This window comes from Lissotriton vulgaris, chromosome 5 (genome assembly GCF_964263255.1).
Source record: "Lissotriton vulgaris chromosome 5, aLisVul1.2, whole genome shotgun sequence".
NCBI lineage: Eukaryota > Metazoa > Chordata > Amphibia > Caudata > Salamandridae > Lissotriton > Lissotriton vulgaris.
The window spans coordinates 1,284,495,675-1,284,512,920 of record NC_141693.1 but is presented as its reverse complement, the minus strand read 5'-3'; the positions used below and the strand labels follow the sequence as shown (position 1 = coordinate 1,284,512,920).

Sequence of the window (17,246 nt, the reverse complement as noted above, 5' to 3'; positions counted from 1 at the left end):
TGTTTAAATTAGTCAAAGACCTTTCAGGAGCAGCATGCTAACCTTCCCCCCGTGCTTAATGAAGCCCAATGCGAGGACGTAGCCAAGTTTTTCATTGAATTTATGCAGAAATGAATGTAGTAACAACTAATGGGGGCAGCAAAGGAGGATTTCTCTCCCCACATCAGGCTGAGTTGCTCCACAGGCAAACCAGATCACCACACCTACGAATATGCTATAAAACTGGCAGCCTTTGGACACCACCTCTTTCAGCCGCATCTTAAATAGCCTTACATCTGGTTTGCCCAGAGATCCTCTCCCCATTCCCATTCTTCAAAAACTGGAACCATCCTCACTCAAACTCATTATGGAGCTGATTAATGCGTCTTTGCAAAAAGCAGCTGTTCCAGCGGCATGGAAGCATGCCATGATTCGTCCACTCCTGAAAAAACGTGCGCTGATCCGTCGGAATTATCTAATTTCCCCCAATCTCTTTTCTTCCAGCTTTTTCCCAAAATTTTAGAAAAACATATAAATCAACAATTGACGCAATTTGTGGATTCCTTAAATGTTTGCATGCGTCACAATTGGGTTTTAGAGCTGGGTTCTCTGCAGAAACCACGCTCTTGGGAGTTACAGAAACTCTGCATCAACGCCTTGATACCGTGGATCTCATATTGCTTGATTTGAGTGCTGCCTTCGACATTGTGTCACATACTGCCCTACTTAAAGCTCTTCAATCTGTGGGCATTGTCGGGACAGCCCTCATATGGCTTACTGACTTTCTGACTGACAGGACTTTTAAGGTCTTTTCATCGTCAGCAAGCTCTAAGTCACACACTTCTCCTTATGGAGTGCCACAGGTTCCATCTTCAGCCCAATATTATTCAATATCTACGTTAGACCCCTGGCCACTATAGCAGAAGAGGCTGGGCTATCTATCTATTCATATGCGGATAATACCTAGCTAATCTTCTCTCTGTCCACCTATGAGGCATCTAAGGTATCTTCTCTTCAGGCAGGGCTGCAAAATATAGCTGGTTGGATGTTTACCAAAATGCTAAAACTTAATGGTGGAAAAACAGAGGTCTTAATTCTTGATAAAAAACAAAGACCTTTGGGGCCCCCGCATTGGCCTCCTCAAATGGGTGATTCTCCCCAGCCAATGGAACGAGTCCGCAATCCAGGCATAATCATTGATGACCAGCTATCAATGAGGATTCAAGCAGTCAGGGTCCCCTCAATCTGCTTCACCATCCTAAAATGGCTCAAAAAATACTTTGGATGTTGCCTGGTCTCATACAAAGAACTGTGGTGCAGGCCCTGATTACCTCTAGGCTGTATTATGGCAACTTTCTGTATTTAGGAGCCAAAAAGGAGGTGGGTCGAAAACTGCAGGTAGTACAGAACTCGGCGGCAGGACTGCTTTGCCAGGTGCCTAGAAAGGCATCTATTTTAGGCTCCCTCCTCGACCTCCACTGGTTTAGGATGGAGAACTGCATCAAATTCAAGGCCTTGTGTTATATGCATAAAATTGAAATGGGCACAGCTCCACAGGATTTGAGTGCTTAAGTCCATCCATACCTCCCAACACGTCTTCCCCGATCTTCCACTCAGGCCAAATTCTCAGTACCTAGAATCAGACGGTCACATATAGGTGGCCGGTCTTTTTCTTATATGGCCCACTCACTATGGAACTCACTCCCCACACCACTTCAGCATGAAACCATCGACATGAACTTTCTCAAAGGTCTCAAACATGGCTATTTAACCAATAATGCTTTCCCTCTCTTGTTGCTTTAGTCCGATGGAGACGGGATACCTCTGGGTAGCTGTGAGCCTTATAAAATTAAATTAATAATAATAATAATATTAGGGGCAAAAGTGCTCCTCATCGAAGTCCCTTATATTTGTATATATAGTCTCTTTTTGACTTGGAAGAAATTATTTTACAATGCTATTGATGCACAGTCAATGATGATGTGCATTGGTGTGCAAGGAGTTACTACTTCTCATTACGTTCTCAATTATTTCATGAGTCGTCACTTTAGGGTCGTTGGTATACAATGCCTCAACATCCAATGAAATAAGTAGGTCAGCAGGTCCACTTTGATTGTTGATAAGGTTGAGTACATCCTTTGTGTCTTTTAGAAATGAAGGAGTTCTTTCCACTAATGGTTGTAGAATATGATTGCAGAATTTGGAGAGGGGCTCCAATGAGGAGCCAATACCTGAGACAGTTGTGCGGCCTGGAGGAGGATCTAGGCCTTTTTGTACATTAGGTAATATGCAAATGTACTGTATTTTCAGATATTCAGCAACAGGAAAATGTGCTTATCTTTTCGTAATCCATACCATTACTTCAGCGGCATTCACAAAAGTAAGTTTTTATAGGGTCTTCGGTAATTACTATGTAATACCAAGCATTCCTTTTATCTCTTGATAAATTGGAAAATGGTCCTGTTTCCCTCATATTTTGTATATCATTCAGTACTGCTTCTGCAGAGGTAATGATTGTGTTGGGTATTGTGCTGGTAGGTGGAGTGAAAGTATAGGGGTTTCTCAAGCCAGAATCACCTGCTGCCTCTGGTTCAGCTTTGACTTCAAAGAAGTCCTGGGTTCGGATTTTCCTAAAAAAGTTCTTCAATACACAAAAATGTCTAAATTCATCTTCCTGTTTAAAAATGAAAGATGCCTGCTCCATGTTGAGGATCCTCATTATCACAGCCAATGCCACCATTTGCCAGACGGTAGTCATAGTAGCTTCCATATGATTCAAAGCCCTCTTAAAACCTATTGATGTTTTAAGCAGCTCCGTACTGGACCCTTGCACCACTCTCAACTGACAATTGTAATTCCATCATCCATTCTTTAGTCAAAATAAACACCATGCATCACAGAGATGGCACAAAACACCTGACATCACTTTCATTCTATTTTGTGACATCTGGATGTGGACCCTCTTCGAAATACTTAAGTCTTCAGACAGTACCGTCCTCCCAATCGTCAAAGATGTCACATTTGACAATAATATCCTCTCTATTATTGTGAAAAGCCTCACTGGAGAGGCGCCAACAAAACTTCCCACGATAATTAAAGCCTATCAGGCACAGGGCATCTTCTACAGCACATTAAAAACTGGACGCATCCTTAATATTGTGCCCCAAAGATATAACCCGTTGTAAATCAATTGACACATCTTCAGTTCCTCTGGAAGATCATCAGGAAAGCAGTCAGAATCCAATTAAAAAATCAAGTCAATGACAACTACCTCCTTCAAAGACTAATATTATACATGGTTCTGATTCCAGTGCACCACATAGGCAGCAACTATTTAAGCTGTTGAATGTCTTTCAGGACAAACAATTGTGAGCAGTGCTTTCTGTTCCTGTTTGACCTCTTTGCTGCCGGCTACACCACCCCCATTAGAATATACTGGCAGGAACCATGTGTTTGCCAACTCTGTGAGCTGCAGGATACCCAAGTCAGTCCTCTTACCAGGGGGCTTCGATCTATAATCTCTATTTCTAGTCTGGGTCAATCATGGAATTGACATCGACTAGTACAATAACAACACAGATCTCTAGCTACAAATGTCCTCAAGTGTGGCCATTGACTAACTTAGGACATACCTTAATTTCATCCAGCCCTGAATGTCCAGCACCTATCACAAACTAACCCCAGAAATTCCACATTCATCCTCATCAGCAGCAGAGCACAACAAAGCCAGATCAAAGACTGGATCTCTGAGTTCAAGATCAAAAGATTCACTTCTCATTTAAAATCATCACAAAACTCCAGGCTTCATCACAGACTCACCCACATGGAGTCAAAAGCTCAGGTACAAATTCTTACTCCTGCAAAAAGCGGATGTCAGACCAAAGTCTAACCTGCTTCCATCCAAACCCACCAGCTCCTTTCCCACCTGGTCCAAAACAATGCCCTAATTACTGAAGTTTTATACCTTTTTAGGCCTGAAAGAACAATGTTCTTTATGTCTTTGCTCGCTCATCAGAGGCCCAAGGAAATATGGCTGCAGCACTCTTACTCTAAAGAAACCTCACTGTGGCAGCCCCTACAAGTCGGCATTATTCAAAGCTTCCAGTGTTGCCTGCTAGACAGTAGCACCAAGGCACCACTATACTTAGCTAAAAAACTAGCCATGTGATGAGGGCCACACAACAAAGCCATAACATGAAGAACAGAAATCAAAAAGTGCAAATAAGTCAAGATAGTACCTTTTCTTTGGAATTTAGGGTCTTTAATTTTTTTATCTGTACTCACTAATGACTTCCCAGTCGTTTAGTTCTGTTTTATAGCAAAATAACTGAATATATGTAGAGCCTAGCTATGTGGCATTTGGCACCAAACATAAATAACGACAACAAAAAAAAGCTTGTCAAGTTGCAGAACAAATCTTTGGAGCCCCACTACCCTAACAATAAATAGGTTCTGTGGTTCAGAAAGAATATGATAATGCACCTTTTAAAGGATGATAATTTTACCTCGGATAACAAACCTCAAAATCCTTACCGCACATCATTATCTAGAAAATAAACACTCTTTCTTTCCGTGATGACAATCAAGCATCTAGGCCAGAGCTGTAGACCTTGGTCTGGGGGACCGGGGGGCATATTACCAAGGGGGGCGATAGACAATTATCGCCGATTTAGCAGCCGTTTTCAGCCGCTAAGCGGCAATAATTCTATCTCCCCATTAGCAATCTGTCGCTAACTGATGTTAGCGACAGCTTTTGGGCGATAGCGAGCGGTTTGTGGCCCGCTTTGCATGTCAGCGATGTTTATCGCTAATGACATGCAAAGTGGGCGTACCCAACTCGTTAGCGACTGAAAGCAGTCTATAACGTCGCTATCGCCTATTAACAAGGCAGGCGTAGCGTTGGAAATATTCGCGCTAAGTGCGAATATCTCCAAAAACTAACGCCTGCTCAGACCAGTTCTTAGCCATGTTATCCAATGGGAGGTGGATAACATGGCTAAGAACATTTTGTCGCTAATGCGTGAATATTGCTGTATTCTCAGCGATATTCACGCTATCGCTGGAAAATGTATCGCTTTGGAGATAAACCTTGCTAATAGCAAGTTATCTCAGCGATAATTTCTGGCGATGATTAGCGATAAACAATTTGTTGCAAAGCCTAGTTAGCGATAAATATCGCTAATTGTTGGTAATATGCCCCCAGGTTTGATTCTGGCGTTGTCTCAAAATCCATTGACTCGGGGCAAATTAGATAATCTCACCATACCTAAAGAAAGTTGAATGTGGCCTTGTGTAATGTAACTGGTGCTCATGTAAAGCTCTCCAATAATTTCAGTTCGAATTTGTGTTATATAAAAAATTTACAATATATATATATATATATATATATATATATATATATATATATATATATATATATATATATATATATATACACACACACACACAATTACACACACACACACATATGTGTTAGGCTGCAATAACTAGAATGCACAGTAGCGTAATGAAAACGTGAAAGCAAGGTCTGACTGAAGAACGCTCTCCTGTCCTGTCAGTACAGATGCGACAGGATAGGAAGAAGAGTGCTCTAAAGTACACAGTTAAAGCGGATGCGAAATAAGTCACCTCACCTTCACACTGCTCTCCTTAATAGGCTTACACTTGATGACCCAGAGAGCAGTTTGGTAACAACCGGGGCACACACAGATAATAGCCCTTTAAAAGCACCGCCTGATTGCTAGAATAATTGTTCTCACGAACCGAAGGTGGATTCTTGACAAACACTAGTTAAACATTACACACCGCACCCCCTGCAGAGACTCCTGGCTGGCTGTGGTATGTGGGATGCATGTTGTTCCAGGGAGAGCTAGTTAAGCAGACTTAGGACCTGCCAAGGAAGGGACAGCGACCTCTGCTGGGGCTGGAGTCTCCTCACACCCACGCGCTGTGCAACTCTGTTTTTAGCTGGTGTTTGCTGCGTGTATGCATTGCTGTCAAGCTGCTGCTGCATGCTCTGGGTGAGACACTTAGTCAGTCCTGGATGAACAGGCCACAGCATTTTTAATTCTACGACTCGTCGTTTTCAGTTTCCCATTATCATCACGGAGATCCAAGTGCCAACGTGATGCAGCAGCCATTCGCTAACTCCAGACTCGAAGAAGATTTTACACATGACTTGCAGCACGTGGCAAAAGAAAGCAAGCTCCAGCCCTGATCCCAGTGTGAAGGGTCATGCCGCGGACAGAGCTGCGAGGCTGTACTTATGGCTGAAGGACACACTCAGGATTACATTTAAATGCTTATGTCTAATCCACAAACGCGCTGGATGGAAAGTTATTTGTGGATCACTAAATAATGGGATGCAGGTGCAGCTGAAACTCTTAATAATTTCATGGCATGCGGCAGATCATAAATGAGGTGCATTGGTGGAGCTGTGTGTGGGTGAGGTTTCATGCGAGCCATAAAGTGCATTTCTGCAGCCGTCCCATCATTCAATCCATGTGTAAACATATAACGTATGTTCTTTGATTGTTTTTCTCTTCAGTATTTTATTAACACAGTGTAACATACACAGTTTCTCATGCCACATGCAGATTGTCCAGAATAGTAAAATGGATTGAGTGTCAAGAACAGAAAAGGATGACTGCTGCACGTGAATTTGACCCCGGCGGATGCCCCCCAGGAGAAATAAATCCAGTCCACCAAACAAATGTTTCATAGTCATGCATTTGTGACAGTCTGTCACTTTGCATCATGTGACATTGATCCGCGATTTCCTGTAGAAAAGAAATATTCCCGATTTCCTGTAGAAAAGAAATATTACCAATCCAAGCTAGAATTAAAATGGTTACAGAAAATTAAGCCTGGTTTAGTGAGCTTTGCCAATCTAAGGAGAGAGTGGGTGTACTCTTTCACAGTCTTCCATGTTGACGGATGGGTGGCTCCTGTATCGTAACCTGTAAAACTATTCTCCAGCATTAGTGTTCTTCTGATACAATCCAGTCTGTGGACAAGTGGAGTCAGAGAGAGGGAGATGGACAGCTGGCCAAGTTAGAGGTGACATATATCAAACATGAAGAAGTCCTGGACCATCTGGCTGAAGCTCCGGAGAAGGCAGATATAGCTCACACTCTGAGGGTTATAAGTCAGTTCTAGAGTGAATAAACCCAGGTCTAGCAAGAAGAGCTCCAGTCTGATCAGAAAGCACCTCAGGCCTCCCTGATGTTCTTGGACAGAGGACAATGGGGGTCACTCCCATCAAGGAGAAGCTCTGACCCCATGGTGACATTCAGGCATAGTGGGGGAAGACTGAAGCCTACGCCGTGGTTGGTCTTTGCAAGAGTAGAGGGAACCCTGGAATTGACAGTAGAAGTAACTCAAGACAAGAGGATGATAGTTCAACCCTGGGAGAAATGTCAGGCACAGAAAGGTGCACTCTATGTCAAAACGCTGGTTGAAGGGAGTGGAAAAGGAGCAGGGGGCTATCATGGGCAAAGCGTATAGCCCTGCTACACCTTACATGGGCACCAACAATTTAGGGCCGGGAGATTGACGCAGGTGAGAGCAACTGGCTCATGCTCTTTGCCACAACAGTCATAAATGAGTCCAACAATTGAAAGCTAAACAGCAGTGGAATTTCTGACACTAATTGTGGGGTGTTCTCTAGAATATAAACAACCATTGACAGCCTAGACTCAAAAACAGTCTTTAAATGGTCAGTAGGGTCGGAGTCAGAAAAGACTTGTGGAACTGGCGATTATTGGGGATTGATTGATGAAGTAGTTACGGTGTCAACACAGGCCACTTCCTCCTGAAATAAAATAAAAATAAAAATAAAACTTCAGAACATAGAACAGGTTCATACTGTTCATTTTGTGATGTCACTAAAAACACTTGAGATTTACCTCCCATGGTCTACACTAGTTATTCTGGTTCATGTTTTTGGAGCCTCAACCGACCATGCCTTTTGTGTACATTGGGCTTCCGCTGCAGAACTTTATTGTGAGCATGACACCTAGTCTGCTAATCTTCATTAATAAATATGGTTTGTCTATCTTTATTAAGCGCATTAAAACCTTGGCTTTGCACCTACATTATGAGCCCAGGACCTCTTCTACCAGTCTCAACTATGTGTCTCCATGTTCTATTTGTATTACGTCCGTAGAACCTTCCTTTCTATTACCTCATGTAGCTGTGCACTAGACCTCCACTGCAGACCCGACACCTAATCCTATGGCCCCAGGGGTCCTGGTTGATGGAGTGAGAGGTCAACATGAATGTTCATTTTGATACAGAAAAAGGAACTTTTGCGTCACCAAATTCAGTCAGACCAGTGTGGCCTTTTGCACCCTGTCTCTTCAAAAGGCTTACAACTTGTATGGAGAATCCTGTGATGGTGTATTGGAAAATGAATATTGAAGACTAAAATGTATGCACTTTCGTCAAACTCACATACTAGAGGAAACTCCATCACACAATTCGACCTTGAAAATACCAAGTAAAGCTATAGGGGTTTCACAGTGAATGATGTCCCAGTGTATATCAAAACCTCAGCTGATGTTATCAAAGGAAGGAACATGCTGGAATACTTATCGCTGGGGATAGTTAGCAATTGAGGACTAAATAAAGAGAATGGCCTTTTATTTTTACACTTGATGGCCCCTTTAACTCTCGCAACCATAGACCCCTCGGGACCAAGTGTAAAATAAATAACCTGTAAATCTTACAGAAACAGTGAAATGGAAGGTGCAGGATTCTCCGGGGGATACACAGTGTGACAAATGCAATCCCTGTTGATTGGTAAATGATAAGGGCCATTATTGTGTGTGCTACAAAATGCTTGGTCAGGGCCTATCTACCATTTAAAGATTGGTTGTGTGCAAGAACACCTTCCTGTACAAAAACAATCTTCCAGCTCAATGCAGGCACTCTTGCACTATGGTGCAAGGGCGCCTGTCTTGGAGCTAAGCTGCAAAATTTAGAGCCAGCATGGGGGGAAACGCAGGGCTGCACCATATTGTTGTAAATATGGTGCAGCCCTGTGTTTCAGAAGTGGCGGAGTGTGGTATTAAGCCAAGGAGGCTAACGCCATGCTTTGCCACTTCTCTAGTAAATATGCCCCTGAGAGTGCACCAACTTCATCTTATAACGGAATGAATTACCAAAGTAAAGAGAATGGATAGATCGGAACAAAGAAGACATATGTTTTAAAATTCTGATTTATATTTAATATAAACTAATTCTGTGAGGAAAGAGAATTCATGTTTTTGCCATTAAATTACCTCAAAGACATCTCCAAGTATCTGCTTTAGGCTATCCATAGGAGACTCACTGAGTATCTGATGGTGTGCTCTAAGCTCTTTGCCACGTGTGGATTTGTCTGCGGGCAGAAATTTGTCTTGAAAGGAGTTGAGGTGTCTCTCGTTAGACAGCATGTTAAAACCATGTGAAAGGAATGGAGCCACGCTGGGAAGCAAATTGCACGTTTTGGGAGAAGGGCAGTGATTGGACATGACAGAAAGTAAACAAGGCTCCTTGCACCCTAAGTGCCTTCTGTTCTGGTTCTCGCCTTCATGGCTACTGGCACCGGAAAGAAAGGGCTGTACCACGGCTCCACATGGCATGCACATGGCAGCAGCTCTGACCATGCCCGGCTGAAGGCCATGTGACCTGGGAGTGAGGTCGAGCATGAATCTACGCAGAATTGAATTTAATGTACTTGTAAAATGCAACAATCATCCCATGGGACATAATGGCACTAATTAGATAATAATTATCTCCCAGACATATTAGAATTAAGTTGTTGTAGGGAGCAGCAGTATTTGACAGTTACACAATGGACCACCAAAATAGGACTCAGTCTACAACACTATGTTTTGTCCCCCCTTCTTGGCTGACTGATCATAACTCAAAGATATTTGAGTTGAACTTCAGACCACAGAGATGTCTCTGGATGCTCAACTCTGATATTACATTTCGAGTGATGAGCATATTAACTTGACTGACTCAGTTATAGGATATACACCATTATTTGGTAGAGCGACAATTGCCAAGAATTTACTATTAGTTAAAATATCTGCTATCTTTCAGAAAAATCAGGAATTACAACAGAGAAAAGATGGCTAAATCTCTGGGACTCTTTAAACTGACCAGGTTTGCAGCCTGCTGCAGTCACTGGTTACACCAGCTCGAACGGGTAGATCAGTTCTTTCCCCCCACTCTCCTGTGTGTTCCTGATGGTTCCATACCCATTTCAACGTGCCGAGACGAATGTACAGGAGTAAATGGAATGTTCTGCCTATTAGAATGAATGAATGAATGAATTCGGATTTCTAAAGCGCGGGTAGCTGCCCTGAGGCGTCCAAGCGCTAAGAATATTGCTGAGGTTTAAGTTGGAAGGAAGGCAGATTCAGCTTCATTGATTATGCAGTAAACAGTAGCGTTTTCAGCTGTTTGCGGAAGGAGAGAATGTCAGGGTTTGATCTGAGATGCTGAGGCAAGGCGTTCCACTTTTTTGCGACATTGTAGGAGAAGGAACGGCCTCCGGACCTTGATTTCTTTATTTGCGGCACAGTGGCTAGATTAGCAGAGGTGGAACGCAGCTGTCTAGTGGGTAGGTAGGGTGTGATGAGAGGGAGATTGATAGCCGGGCCTCGAGACCAGAAAGTCTGGTGTGCGATGCAGAGTGATTTGAAATCTACTCTTTCCTTTACGGGGAGCCAGTGCAGTATCCTTAGTCCTGGTTTTACTGAGGATCTGCGGGGGATTTGTAAAAGTGTTCTGGCTGCGCAGTTCTGTATTAATTGTAGTTTGCGTAAAGTGAAGTCAGGAGCTCCGAGATACAATGCGTTTCCATAGTCCAGCCGCGATTGGATCAGGCCCAGGACTACGGTTTTTCTTGCTTCAAAGGGGAGTAGAGGCAGGATCTTCCTGATGACTCTCAAGATGCCGAAGCAAGTGGCAGAAAGTTTTGTTGCCTATTGGTCAAAGGACAGGGACCTGTCGAGCCAGACACCAAGGCTCTTAATAGCGTCTTTGGGAGCTGGAGCCGGACCTAAGCTGGGGGGCCAGAGAGTGTCTATGGTAGATGGTAAAGTGTGACCCAGGAGCATGAGCTCTGTCTTGTCTCCATTAAGTTTGAGACAAGACTTGGTCATCCAGCTTTTGACCGTCTCCAGGCAACCTGCGAGATCTACATTCGCCGAGGGACCGCCTGCCTGTGCCAAGGAGACCACCAGCTGGGTATCGTCCGCGTAGGTAACGATCTTAATACCAAACGGGCGGACGATCTCAGCCAGCGGCCTCATGTAGACGTTAAATAACGTCGGGCTTAGGGATGATCCCTGCGGGACTCCGCACCCCAGAGGCTTGCTGGAGGAGGTGACATTGCCCTCGTACACCTGGAAGGATCTATCGCTCAGGTAGGATTTGAGCCACTCCAGAGCTCTGTCAGATATTCCGATGTCCAGGAGACGCTGCAAGAGGATACCGTGGTTAACGGTATCGAATGCGGCACTTAGATCGAGGAGGATGATTGCCACCGATCCTCCCCGATCTACGATTCTCCTGGACTCCTCCGTGACTGCCAGCAGTGCCGTCTCGGTCCCATGCTTGGGGCGAAAGCCAGTCTGGGATGGATCGAGCAGTTGGTATTGTTCGAGAAAAGTTGTTACTATACTGTTTATGTGTTTCTCCAGGATTTTGGCTGCCCAAGGCAGCAGGGAGATCGGGCGGAAATTGTTGAAGTTCTTGGTGTCAAGGTTAGAAGGGACTGGGATTACTGTGAAATGTGCTGTGTCTTTAGAGCAACATCATCACTGGTCCTGAAGCTACCCCTTACTCATAGTTACCATTTTACTGTCCGGCTGGGACCTTGGCAGCATCGAACATCTTCTTTCTTCCTTCCATGCCTGACATGGCTTCCACATTCTTACGCCAGTCGCTCACCTCAACAGGTCTTTCCTGTGTGCGAAACAGAGTGTAGGAAAAGTATAGAATGATTCAATGGTAGTAAAACATATTGAATAGCTTCACTTGAAAAAAGAGTGATTTAATTAAAAAACATTTTTTAAGAGTTTGTGTTTTTGTATAGACTTTCAAGTTTCCCTCTACTTAGCGTTCTTCTTCGAAGGCACCATCCAGCCGCGCCCTGTTCACAGGTCAGTTAACACAACCCCGACCTCCAGGTTCTGTCCAGCCACATATTCCATCGCACCACTTTTCCTCACACTGCTTACCAGTGACCGCCCGGGCCCAGCAACGTCCTCCAACATCGAAGGCAATTTATTTGCTAAGTTCCTGCACCAAAGTCTTAAACCCCTTCTCTCCCGCTTTCCAGTTTAGTTAAATAAGCACCTCTTAGCTTTAGTAAGGCATCTTTCTCTCCATTAGACTTTGTCTATGTTTTTTCTCTTTGTTAATTTTCTTATAGCCAAAGTGTACTGTGCATTCATTCCAGGGCTTATCCTTCCATCATGCTAACCTTTCTGCCTCAGTAACCGCAAACTATATAATGTTGTCTCTTAACGTCACACAATATTTCTGGGTGAAAAAAAGCTCACTTTCCGCGCACAGAAGTCACAAACTATAAAAATCCATAATGTAGAAATTCAGTTGCCTCCAATTATAAGGGGATCTCCCCTTTTATAATCTTCATAAACATGCAAGACCACATCAGAGCATCTACCAAAGGAGCGAACTCCCAACTGAGCATCCTAAGAACACGTAAACCCTACCTTCCACAAGATGACTTCAAATTCGAGGTGAAAGCACTAGTCATCTCAAGACTTCAATTCAGCAGTGCTCCTCTATGCGGACTTCCAAAACTCAGTTTAGCCCCCCTCAGAGCATCTCTGAATGCTGCGACTTGACTTGTCACCGGTTACGAGAAAATAAACCACATCTCGCCGGACCTGAAATCACTCAACTGGATTCCATTAAAGGCAAGGATCCAGTTAAAAATTGCTTGTATGACCAATAGAGCACTACACTTCAATATCCCTCACTACCTGACAAATAAGCTCGAACTATCGGTTGGCTCCCAGCCCTCAAGAAGCACCAGCCCACTGCTCCCTAAGCCGAATAAATTTATAAAACTGAAAACTTACAGACGTATTTTCTGTTGCATTGCCCAGAGAATCTGGAACTCCCTACCTGTAGACACAAGACTGATTCCCTCAACACTTGCCTTCAAAAGGGAAGTGAAAGCTCTACTGATGAACACTGCGCTGAACTAGAAGCTTCTCTCCTTTTGTCGCCTTGCTTGTTTTCGATGATTTAGCTAGTACCTGGCTTCTGTTACGGCCCGTGTCGGCCGCCATTATGTCATTGTTGTTCCTGATGTATATTGCCTTAATTTTCTCCCGCAGCTATCTATCTATGTCTTCCTCAACCTGCATTTGAAGCGCTCTGATACCCACTTGGGTCATGTTCGTGCTGTACAAAACTTTAAATAAATAATTAAATCACTTCTGAACCCCCCCTTGGCCCCCTACCTCTCTGCTTGTGCCCTCTCCCGTTAGAGCTACATGTTTCTGCACATTTTCCTCTCTTTTTTCCTGACCACTTTCCCCATAAAAAAGTTCCGCTTTAAAACATTGTATTTGCAATTTAATGCAGCGTTCTGATTTTTTTCCGTTTAAAAAAATGGAATATCGAAGAAAAAAAGTTCCTTCCATTCGACTGTAGACTGACAGGGATTCCACACTGGTTGTTACAGATGCAATGTTCTGCTTGATTCTTTAATGGACCAGCTATCACATCCGGAAAGATGCAAAGATTCCTATGTGTATTGCTTTGTACTCACTCACCTTCTCCGTGTCTTCCTTCTTCACCGATTTTAGGTTGGCTCTCAAGTCCATGGACACCTTGTGTTTGGAGCCCAGGAGAGCTCTCAGCATGGCGTCGGCTGAGACGCGCACCCGGCGCAGAGGTGGGCGTTTGAACTTCCCTCTCAGGTCCAGAACTTTCATCCTCAGGGTCTGAATCTAGAGAACGGAAAGGAACAAAGAACCAAAGGCGTGAAATGGCAGAGCTGCCTGCGGTGGATGAAGCAATGGAGGTGAGCAGATCACTCTTGTCACAGGCTCTTGCAATGAAGTCTCTGCGCCTGCATGTTCATTAAGAAGGGGCTTCTGTAGAACCCTGGCCCTTTTTGCATAACCACATATGTTGCATATGAAATGATTCCCAATATAATCTGTTTGCTGACTTGTACAAGGATCACTGGGCTAAGCATACAAAATCAGTATTGCTCTCTAGGCATTCATCCTTGTACCTGCTAAAATACTAAGGGGCTTGTAAATCTGTCCCTAGCTGTACAAACATGGCCACGGGGAGTCTTTTTTTCCTGAACATGCTCTTCCCTCACCTCTCTCTTGTTGTGCAGAACCTTTGCCTCGCAGTCATATCGCTCCTCATCCACAATTGCTCCTTTGGCGTGCAGCTCAGTGCACAGCTCCTAACAGAGGGATAGAAAGTGCATACACAGCAGTCAGTAAGGTGAATTCCTCCAAAATGTTACTTCAACATCTTCCTCTCTTGCCTTGTTTGACACCAGACTCTCTCTATCTCTCTCACACAAACCACACACCGCAAAAAAGTAACACCGATGTGTAGAGCCAGGATCTCACTATTGGTGCCATCACTGGATGGTCAAACGAGTTTACAGCACCAACAGTTTTGTCACAGTATACAGTGTATCTACTCTTGTCCTTCCAGATACAGCTTTATCACAGTAGTAAGCATTACCTTGCCTCTTGTAGCCCATGATATCTACTGCCCATAAGTGTCTGAAGTGCACTCTTGGTTTTACTATCATATGATAGACAAAACAATCCCAAAAATCTAAACCTTAACATCTACAACCTTTATCAAAAATGTCAAAAAAATAAAAGTATTTCAGGGACATATGCCTAGTGGAACAAGGGCAATAGTGAAACAGGTGCTTTAAAAGAACGAAAGAAGAAAGGAACGGGGAATCACTAGTTAGAATATTTTATTTGCTGTTAAGATACCACTGACACTATTGTAGGCACCTTTGGAGCAATCTTTGTGGGTGAGGGAGGCGCTATCAAAGATCTGGGTTGGGAGACAGCATTTCCCAGTTGAAGATTGCTCCTTCAGTAGACATCCAGCTTTGTCAGAAAAGATATTTTTTAGCAGTGTCGACGTGAATCTAAAAAATCCTTTTTCGAGGTGAAGGATTGAGGAAATAAGCTCAAGAACTATTATAATTTCACGCACAACAAACTGCCTTCAATACATTTCTGATTCTGATTCTCTTTTGGGTTGTTGGTTCGGTGTGAATAGGTTTTAAAGGAAGCACGGCAACTCGGAGTACTTTAAGTAAGGTGCATAGTTTTCTGAGTGTAACCCATTGTTGGGAGTCCGTAGAGTGACACCAGTGGTGGTAAGAAAAAGTCTTTGTAGAATGCCAAGATCCTTAGTGATACTGTTTGTTGATTCACAAATGCGAGTGTGTGTCAGAGTTTCCAACGTGAACTGCACAATGATCCTCACATTCTGCACAGATGAGAGATTTCAAGCCAACAGATGGTGAGATACTCTTGAAAGTTAGGATTTTCACCAGTATTTCAACATCCTCCCTATTACCGGTATATATTTGGCTAGATGTGTAGGACTAATCAGGAAGAAATTCAATACACACAATATACGTTTGAGGGGCATTCTGCAATAATTCCCCTTCAAGTATGAATCTCAACAGGACGTAGATGTATCGGAACGAATAATGTACCCCATGAAGCTTGAAGCCTTTGCATTGATTTTATAGTTGGATATATGTGTTAGTCCCGAGGAAGGTGGCAGAATAAATGGAGGTATGTTTCACCGAAACGTGATTAACATGTTTTTTAGTACTCATTGGCTATAACTACCGTCACTTTATAGCTGTGACAATACTAGAGGTGATGCACTGAGATAATTTTTCAGCCAATGGTGCTTTTTAGCTCATGGATGAATGGGTGTGTTTGGCGTATGAGAGGGGATGTGGTTTCTGGGGGGCAGGATGGTTGTACAATGTAATGTCTTTTGGATATGATGGGTTATAATTAGATTTCAAAGTATAAAGGGAAATCACATCTAATGGACTGTAAAACTGTTTGGTACTATTTAAAACTAAAATATTTTTTTCAAAGCATATTGTGCCACCAAGCACAAATAAACCTGGCAAATAATTGTTACAGGTGAGTGGTCTTTCAGTTTAATGTAATTTAGTTAATCCTGTGTCCCCGCCCGTTTAATGTATATTGGGGTATCTTCTTGTCTTCTCATTTCCTTCAGCCCTGCCCAGCTTTCTGGTTTAGCTTGTCACTGGTCCACCCAGAGCAGTGGTCAAAGTACGACCATTGCTCCCAATGACTGACGAAGATTACACAGCGGAACAGTCATTGTAGAAGGGAGGATAAAAGGATGTGGACTAACCACTACCTCTTTCCTGCAATTGGGCACATTCTGGAATTCACATGAAAAAGTCCAAATGTCGCATCAGTAGTGGGTCTTAAAAATAGAATCCCGGGTTGCCCTTTGGTTGAAGACCATCATTTGGGTTATTTCTATGGTGCACAGTGGCTTGCTTGATTAAACAGATTTCTCAATAGGCTTAGCTTTTATTTCAGTGAAAGGCAGCCCTGTCGAAAGTATAGCCTATTTGAAATTGGTTCCTCTTCTGCATGTATTTCATGTTTGTCTATGCAATGCTGGCATCCTAGGTTATCCGAGTTACTACATCCATTTAAAAATAATAAAACGCATTGAAGTGTCCATCTCTCGCTGGTTCGTTCTCCTGTTGTTCACCTTTCTCTGTTGGTTTGACCATTTTAGTAAAGCTGTGGCAAAACATATTACCAGTGCTTGTGCGACCTGCTTAAGATCTCCTTTCGGATGAGTCCTTTAATTGCTTTAATGACTTAGCAGGTGCTGATCACCTTCTACCAATGCTTTAAATGGGTTTCTTGGTTTAGATGTGTTTCTAATGTGCAGCATAGTGATTTGTGAATCTATATCATCTCTGTGTAAAGACCTGTGTGAATCATCTTTGTGCACTTTTTGGTGTCAGGGTTTGAGTCTATTATCAGATATTTAGCTTGATTTGATTTGGTTTAGTTTCTGTCCGGTCATCCAGCTTTATGTGTTGGAAAGTCATTCCTTTCAGTGGCTGATACAGCTTTTGTCATTGGTCCTCACACAAATCTGCATGTGGTCCTCATATTGGTGATATGAAAGGCTGGTGCATCTAAGAACTGCCT

General features: G+C 43.3%; 1 protein-coding gene across 1 annotated transcript in view; it reads right to left on the bottom strand.

Moving 5' to 3' along the window:
* Positions 1 to 6,521: 6,521 nt before the first annotated feature.
* Positions 6,522 to 17,246, bottom strand: part of TNNI1 (troponin I1, slow skeletal type) — a 37,315-nt gene continuing 26,590 nt past the window's right edge. Inside the window, exons 3-6 of the mRNA XM_086923154.1 lie at positions 14,351 to 14,440; positions 13,791 to 13,967; positions 11,832 to 11,943; positions 6,522 to 7,792 (exon numbers count right to left, since the gene is read on the bottom strand). Coding sequence (XP_086779280.1) covers positions 11,836 to 11,943; positions 13,791 to 13,952 — 270 coding nt within the window. The 5' untranslated portion in view covers positions 13,953 to 13,967; positions 14,351 to 14,440 and the 3' untranslated portion in view covers positions 6,522 to 7,792; positions 11,832 to 11,835. The remainder of the gene's footprint in view (positions 7,793 to 11,831; positions 11,944 to 13,790; positions 13,968 to 14,350; positions 14,441 to 17,246) is intronic.